We start from the raw sequence: 7,690 nt of genomic DNA, 5'->3' as shown, positions 1-7,690 counted from the left end.
CAACAAAGTTTTATTCGGAATGGGACCTTTTGTGTGCACACAGACGATGTCTGATGGAGTGTGCAAGCACACAAAAGCTTCCATCCCGAATGAAAGAAGGAGAAATTGCCCAAGGAGGCCATTGAAAGCCCCGCCATCTGCTGCTTCTGCCAAAGTGTCTTTCTGTAACTGATGGAGTTTTTGTTGGGATTACTGAATGAAGGCGCTATTCCACATTTTACACCACTATTGTTTTAGAAAAGTAGGTTAACATTCTCCTAAATGAAGCCAATTGTGCAATTAGAGCCAAAAGGTGAGAAAAGCGCCTGGCATGTCTGTCCCACGCGGGGGCACTAGGAAGCCGGGCTTTTGTCATGTTCGTCGGAAATGCTGGTTCTGCTGCGTTGTTCACAGACACTTCCCTGCTCTCAGTGCCAACAATTGTGCTTGACAAGAAAACAGAAGCTTGTGACATTTTGAAATTCCTAAGAAAGAGCGTCCACGGTTAGGGAAGACAAGCATTTTTGACACATCCGTAAAAAGGCATTTGGGGGAATGAAAGTTAAACAGATCTTGTCATTTAGATCCAGGAAAGTCCCTTCAATGGCTCTGAATCATAACAGAAGCCATGTTGGATCAGGCCAGTGGCCCACCCAGTCCAACCCTCCGTGTCACACAGTGCCCAAGACCCAGGTGCCATCAGGAGGTCCATCAGTGCGGCCAGGACACTAGAAGCCCTCCCACTGTGCCCCCCCAAGCACCAAGAATACAGAGCATCACTGCCCCAGACAGAGAGTTCCAACAATATGCTGTGGCTAATAGCCACTCATGGACCTCTGCTCCAGATGTTCATCCAATCCCCTCTTGAAGCAGTCTATGCTTGTAGTCACCACCACCTCCTAAGAACATAAGAGAAGCCATGTTGGATCAGGCCAATGGCCCATCCAGCCAACACTATATGTCACACAGTGGCCAAAACCCAGGTGCCATCAGGAGGTCCACCAGTGGGGCCAGGACACCAGAAGCTCTCCCACTGTTGCCCCCCCCCCAAGCACCAAGACAGCTACATGGAACCTTCATGTCCAGAGGCAGTCTGGGTACCAGATATAGGAGATGAGCCCCATCCCAGTCATTCCCCCCCCCCCCCCCGGAACAGAAAGAATCACCAATACTCTTAGAATGGCAAAGCTTTATTCAGCCAACTGGCCGCAGTAGCAAAGATGAGAGTCACACAGCCCTGGGCCAGAAAACGAGGACCCCTGGCGGAGGGGGGAGGCAAGGGGGCCGGGAGGTCTGGTCGTTCCCTTGGCCCCCTCCCCCTCTTCTGTCTGAGGCAGGCAGGGGGAGGGGGAGGGCTTAGCTGGTGGGGTGGAAGGCACCCCGCTGGTGCCACTGCATATCCCGGATGCGCCGCACAGACTGGATCTGGGGGTGCTGAGCCCCAAAATCGGCACTGTCCTTGTAGTCCCCTTTTTCAAGCAGGTACTGGAAGCCTCGGTAGCCGGGATACTGGTACCCTACCCACCTGCAGTTGGAAGAGAAGAGCAGCCTTACAAACTGGCCCCTGCCAGGGGAGCAGATGACCAGTGCTGAGGCCGGCTGGAATGCAGCTGCCCTTGGACACCATCTGACCCAGGGAGCTTTGACTCTCTCAGAAGCTCCTGCCCCAAACATCTCTTGGGTCTCCACAGTACTCCTGGGCGGAACTCTAGTTGTTTTCCTGCAGACCGACATGGCTCCCCTCTGAATGCTTGCTATCTTGTAAAATGCCTGCAGCATCTCAATTTGCAAAAGAAGAACAAAGTCAAGGGGTAAGAAAATATCCTTCAGGAGCCCCGTGGCGCAGAGTGGCAAAGCTGCAGTACTGCAGCCCAAGCTCTGCTCACGACCTGAGTTTGATCCCAGTGGAAGCTGGTTCAGGGTTCAGGTAGCAGGCTCAAGGTTGACTTCCATCCTTCCGAGGTTGGTCAAATGAGGACCCAGCTTGCTGGGGGGGAAGTCAAGATAACTGGGGAAGGCAATGGCAAACCGCCACGTAAAAAAGTCTGCCGTGAAAACGTTGTGATGCAACATCACCCCAGAGTCGGAAACGACTGGTGCTGGCACAGGGGACTACCTTTACCTTTAAGAAAATATCCACTTGGAAAGTAAGCCCACAAAACCCTTATTTCAGGGATCACTGGTGATCTAGGCCTCTGTGAGCCTCACTACCCAGCAGGTCTCACAAGCTCTTCTTCTTCAGGGGAGGGACAGTGGCTCAGTGGTAGAGCATCTGCTTGGGAAGCAGAAGGTCCCAGGTTCAATCCCCGGCATCTCCAACTAAAAAGGCTCCAGGCAAGTAGGTGTGAAAAACCTCAGCTTGAGACCCTGGAGAGCCACTGCCAGTCTGAGAAGACAATACTGACTTTGATGGACCAAAGGTCTGATCCAGTATAAGGCAGCTTCATATGTTCATAAGTTCTAGTCAAAAGAGACGGAGTTGCCACCCAGAGCCCCATTCACACATGACGGTATGTTTACACCTTACATCAGCTGCTGCCTTTGCTTGTGCTATCTCCGTGTATGGAATGGCTTGCCTAAAGAGGCCTGGAAGATCGACGCACTTTTATCACTCTGTGGACTGCACAAAACCAAAATATCAGGAGGACATTTTTGTGAAGGTCATATGGAGGGAGTAAAAGGTGGGGGTTGCTTTTGCAGAGGTGCTGGGGCCGTAGTTTTGGGTGCTGATTATTATGGCATAGGTCCTCTAAGGCCTGAAAATCCAGTCTTATTACACCATTTATTATTTGTCCTACACAGTTCTTATTGCATGATTTTAAATTTTGTAATCCACCTTGCTAATGCTAATGATTACCGCCATCATAAAGAACAAATAGCATTAGCACTTTTATCAATTTAATTAATTAATTTTAAACTTATCAGAATTTTAATGTTAATGTTTAATGTTTAATGTTAAATGTAACTTTGTCTTTTGTATAATGGAAATTTGAATGATGTTGTTAGCCGCCCTGAGCCTGCTCCGGCGGGGAGGGCGGGATATAAATAAAATTATCTATCTATCTATCTATCTATCTATCTATCTATCTATCTATCTATCTATCTATCTATCTATCTATCTATCTATCTATCTATCTTGAAAGGTGGACTATAAATTAATTAATTAATTAATTAATAGAAATAAATATAACTATAAATTAATTAATTAAAGACCCTTATCCAGGCCTGCACTAGAATCAGTTTGCAAGCGCTGTTGAAGAGAGGACATTTTGAAAGTCCTCCGTTCACAGGGGGGCCACAGGTCAGAAGCAGCTTGAGGGTGCTTCCCATTCACACACACACACACACACACACACACACACACACACGTGCTGCTGAAGAAGATGAAGAAGATATTGCATTTATTTCCCACCCTCCACTCTGAATTTCAGAGTCTCAGAGCGGCTCACAATCTCCTTTACCTTCCTCCCCCACAACAGACACCCTGTGAGGTGGGTGGGGCTGGAGAGGGCTCTCCCAGCAGCTGCCCTTCAAGGACAACCTCTGCCAGAGCTCTGGCTGACCCAAGGCCATTCCAGCAGGTGCAAGTGGAGGAGTGGGGAATCAAACCCGGTTCTCCCAGACAAGAGTCCACACACTTCATCACTACACCAAACTTGCTCTCTTACAATCACCTTCTCTTCCTCCTTCACAACAGACACCCTGCGAGGTGGGTGGAGCTGAGAGGGCTCTCCCAGAAGCTGCCCTTTCAAGGACAACTCCTATAATAGATCTGGCTGACCCAAGGCCATGCTAGCAGGTGCAAGTGGAGGAGTGGGGAATCAAACCCGGATCTCCCAGACGAGAGTCCGCACACTTCACCACTGCACCAAACTGGCTCTCCAGGTGGTTTTCAATGCCCTTGCAAGACCCAGGTGGCCCAATTACAGGGCGGGGGGGGGGGGGCCCGACGGGATCCAGATACCTTGTTTGAGAGACCTCTGGAAATGGCTTCTATGGAGAGTGTTCAGTGGCCCTGTGAAGCTGAGGAGAGTTTTTAAAGTTTCCATTCAGTCCCTATGGATTGGGGCCATGCTGCTGAGTAAGACAGGGTGTAACTCTCCCTCCATACCCCTTCCCTAGTCAGAAAGGCCCCCCAACTCGGACCCATCTCAGGGGAAAAAGGCATCCCTTGCGGACAGTTTGTCTCTCTGGCTTCCTGCTGGGCAAGGGGGCTGTTCAGCACCCCCCCTCCCGTGGCTCCCTCCTCCTTCCCCATGCCTGGCTCTCCCTCCCAGCACACACCAGGGCAGCTGCCGAGGTCATCTGGCCTGCAGAGAACCTGATTCTTCCTCTGCCTCATCCAGGCAGGCCACTGTGTCCCCTCCCTGCCACCAAGGCCTCCCCCTGCAGAGAGGAAGCCCCAGGAAGCTAAACCGCTCAGTGCACAGACCCCAAGCTCACTTGCCGCGCCCCCAGTGCAAGACTTACGTGCCACTCTGCACACGCACAGAGGAGACCTTCTCCTGGTAGCCGTGAGCGTGGAAGCTGGGCACATCGTCGTCAATGATCTCAATCTTCTTCCCGGTGAAGCTGGGGTTCTCATAGAGGACGATTTTATGCTCCTGGCTGTCCTAGAGGGGAGCAAACCCAACCCAAGTTCTGCAGCAGCCCCCCACCCAAGGCCCAAGGCCAGGAGAGGGGTCTCAAGCAAAGGAACAGGGAGCTGCTGGGTTCTGGAGCTGCTCTGAAAGCCTCTCCTTCTCCCTGTGGGGGGGGGGGGGGAGAGGCAGCCCGAAGGTTTCTGAAAGGGAGGCTGGGGCCCCAAAAGGAGGGCGACAGGCAGGAGAGACGTCCAGCCCGTGGAAAGATGCCCCCCCCCACACACTACACACACACACTTGAGGTTTTACATAAGATGTTGCATGGTATGAACCCAGGTGGGAGGCCTTCCCTCAAGGGAAAGCACACCTGTGCCTCTGATGAGCCTGGATGGAATTTTACACTTCACTATTCACACTGCCCCGTGGTGGCGCAGAGTGGAAAAGCTGCAGTACTGCAGTCGGAGCCCTCTGCTCACGACTTGAGTTTGATCCCAGTGGAAGCTGGTTCAGGTAGCCGACTCTAGGTTGACTCAGCCTTCCATCCTTCCAAGGTCGGTAAAATGAGTCCCCAGTTTTCTGGGGGGTGGAGGTAGATGACTGGGGAAGGCAATGGCAAACCACCCCGTAAAAAGTCTGCTGTGAAAACGTTGTGAAAAGCGTCACCCCAGAGTCGAAAACGACTGGTGCTTGCACAGGGGACCGTTCCTTTCCTCTAATATAATTAGTGCCCTGTGGTGCAGAGTGGTAAAGCTGCAGGATTGCAGTCGGAGCCCTCTGCTCATGACCTCAGTTTGATCCCCGGCGGAAGCTGGGTTTTCAGGTAGCCAACTTGAGGTTGACTCATCCTTCCATCCTTCCAAGGTTGGTAAAATTAGTTGCCAGCTTGCTGGGGGGAAAGTGTAAAAGACTGGGAAGGCAATGGCAAACCACCCCATAAAAAAAGTCTGTCGTGAAAACGTACGTCACCTCAGAGTTGGAAACAACTGGTGCTTGCCCAGGGGACTACCTTTACCTTTTTATTCTTGCACAAAAGCCCCTCACCCCCACCCACCCAACCGCACCGGCCCCCTCCTCACCACTTTGATAGGCCTCAAGGCGGCGATGCTGTCGCTCTTCCGGCTGTTGGTCCAGGAGTCCCAGCGGGGATATTCCCCCTTCTCAAAGACAAACTGCTCCCCTTTGCAGCTGGGCTGCTCGTAGCCCACCCATCTGGAAGAGACACAGGCAGGTGAGAAGAAGGCTGGGCCTGATGCTGCTGCTGCTGCTTCTGGAAAGGGAAAGCAGGTTCACCTGGCCTTCCTCCCCCCCCCCCCCCCGTCTCCAAGCCCTGCTCCCTGGCCACCTACGGGCCCGAATGCACCAGGATGGAACCGACTTTCTCCAGCCCAGCCTCCTTCACATTGTTGCAGGTCGCAGTCAGCTCATGACGGCGGCCCTGGAAGTTTTCCTGTTCGAAGATGACGATCTGGAATGGGAAAGAGGGAGGCTTCTGAAGGGGAGCGCTGGGGCCTGGGGGAGAAGCCTCGGGGGGCCCCCTTGGCCCCAGGGCTCTGCAGGGAAAGGCCCCCTGCCTGCAAGGCCCACCCTCCTGTCCCACACAGCCTGCGGCCCAGTCTTAGCAGCTTCTACTCTCCAAAGAAAACCAGACCTTCGTCTTAAGTCATGCCTTTGGCCAGGGCTTTTTTGGCGGGAAAAGCCCAGCAGGAACTCATTTGTATATTAGGCCACACCCCCTAACATCACCACACAAGGCTTTTTTGGCGGGAAAAGCCCAGCAGGAACTCATTTGCATATTAGGCCCCACCCTCCTATGCCAAAGCAGCTGGAACTACATTCCTATGGATTCCTGCTCCAAAAAAGCCCCACCTTCTGCCCTGTTGAGATGTGCCAAGATGTGTGTCAGAGAGGGGGCTTGTGGTCATGGCAGGTGGGAGTCCCGGGGGATCCCCAGGCTGGCAAAACCCCCAAGAGAGACGGGGCAGCCTCCCTCCAGAGGGACAGGAGTGGAAGCAGGCAGGGTCACTCTTGCCACCAAGTTTGGGTTGCCAACTTTGGAGATCTGGAGGTGGAGCCAGGGGAGGGTGAGGTTTGGAGAAGGGAGGGGCCTCGGCAGGCACATTGCCCCAGCGCCCCCCTCCAAAGCAGCCATTTCCCCAGGAGAATTGATCTCTGTCGCTTGGAGGTCAGCTGTCTTCTGGGAGATCTCCAGGATACACTTGTCGGCGGACAATTGCAGCGCTTCGCCCCTGAGCTGAACCCCTGGCATGGGTCTCCCTCCTTCTCTCCACCCCTCCTTCTGCTCTTCCCCAGGGAAAGGGACCCCCCCCCCCCCAGTCTTTTCCTACAGAGTGGATGGGGTGGGAGAAGGGGGGGGGGCAGCTGTTCTTCATTCTTCAGGAGGGGGGTCTTCAAGCAGGAGGGGGCTCTTCTTCCTCTCCTCCTCAGGAGGAGAGGGAAGTTCTGGGATTCCAGCTTCAGCCAGTGTTCCCTCTACACTGAGTTAGTGTGAGCCAGCTCACAAATTTTTAGCCTCCAGCTCACACCTTTTTGTCTGAGGCTCAGGAAGGCTGACCCCAGAGCACGCCAATTGATGCAGTAGCTCACCACTTTAATGCCAGGAGCTCACAAAGCAGAATTTTTACGCACAAGACTCTGCAGCTGAGAGGCAGCGTTGCCTTTGGTATGCTTTTGACAAGCCTCCCTCCCCCATAACCTTCTCAAGGTGGGTGTTTCTGAAAGACCAACATGTGCAGAACTGGGAATCCAGGTGGTTCCCCTCCCTCCCCAATTAATCAGGCCTCAGCAGTGGCTGCCCCTCCAATACACCCCCCCTCACCCCCGCCACCAACCTTAGAGGCCATTGGCTGCTGCTTGGAAGCTTGGTGGTCCGAAGCCATGATGGCCCCCCCCAGCTCTTCCCTGCGGAGAGAGAAACGCAAATCATTGGATGAGGTGCATTGGCGGTGGGAGTCACATTCCACCTTGCACCTGAGTCACAACGCAATGGGGCGGTGTTTCTAGCTCCAGTGGCCAACTGAGCTCAAGCAAGGAATGTGGCACAGCTGACCGCCTCCCCGCCCCCCCGCCACAAGGACTCCCCTCTCTTGTGGACCCTGCTCCCCACTGGG

General features: G+C 53.5%; 1 protein-coding gene across 1 annotated transcript; it reads right to left on the bottom strand.

Annotated features, from left to right (window-relative positions):
• Positions 1-1,296: 1,296 nt before the first annotated feature.
• Positions 1,297-7,479, bottom strand: LOC132579491 (beta-crystallin B2). The gene is made up of 5 exons (XM_060249892.1): positions 7,412-7,479; positions 5,909-6,027; positions 5,639-5,771; positions 4,450-4,592; positions 1,297-1,504 (listed from the first exon to the last, which is right to left on the bottom strand). The coding sequence occupies exons 1-5, from the start codon at positions 7,457-7,459 to the stop codon at positions 1,336-1,338; spliced, it is 612 nt and encodes a 203-aa protein (XP_060105875.1). The 5' UTR covers positions 7,460-7,479; the 3' UTR covers positions 1,297-1,335.
• Positions 7,480-7,690: the final 211 nt, after the last annotated feature.

Source organism: Heteronotia binoei, chromosome 11 (assembly GCF_032191835.1).
Source record: "Heteronotia binoei isolate CCM8104 ecotype False Entrance Well chromosome 11, APGP_CSIRO_Hbin_v1, whole genome shotgun sequence".
NCBI lineage: Eukaryota > Metazoa > Chordata > Lepidosauria > Squamata > Gekkonidae > Heteronotia > Heteronotia binoei.
This window is presented reverse-complemented; position numbering and strand designations above follow the sequence as displayed.

Bases quoted from the DNA above. Each gene is read 5' to 3' on its own strand.
- LOC132579491 (XM_060249892.1), bottom strand. From the start codon at position 7,459: ATGGCTTCGGACCACCAAGCTTCCAAGCAGCAGCCAATGGCCTCTAAG. The intron at 4,593-5,638 runs GTGAGGAGGGGG...GCTCCCCTCTAG, and splicing joins CCTTGAGGCCTATCAAAGTG to GACAGCCAGGAGCATAAAAT. The intron at 1,505-4,449 runs GTAAGTCTTGCA...TTCCAACTGCAG, and splicing joins GTGCGTGTGCAGAGTGGCAC to GTGGGTAGGGTACCAGTATC.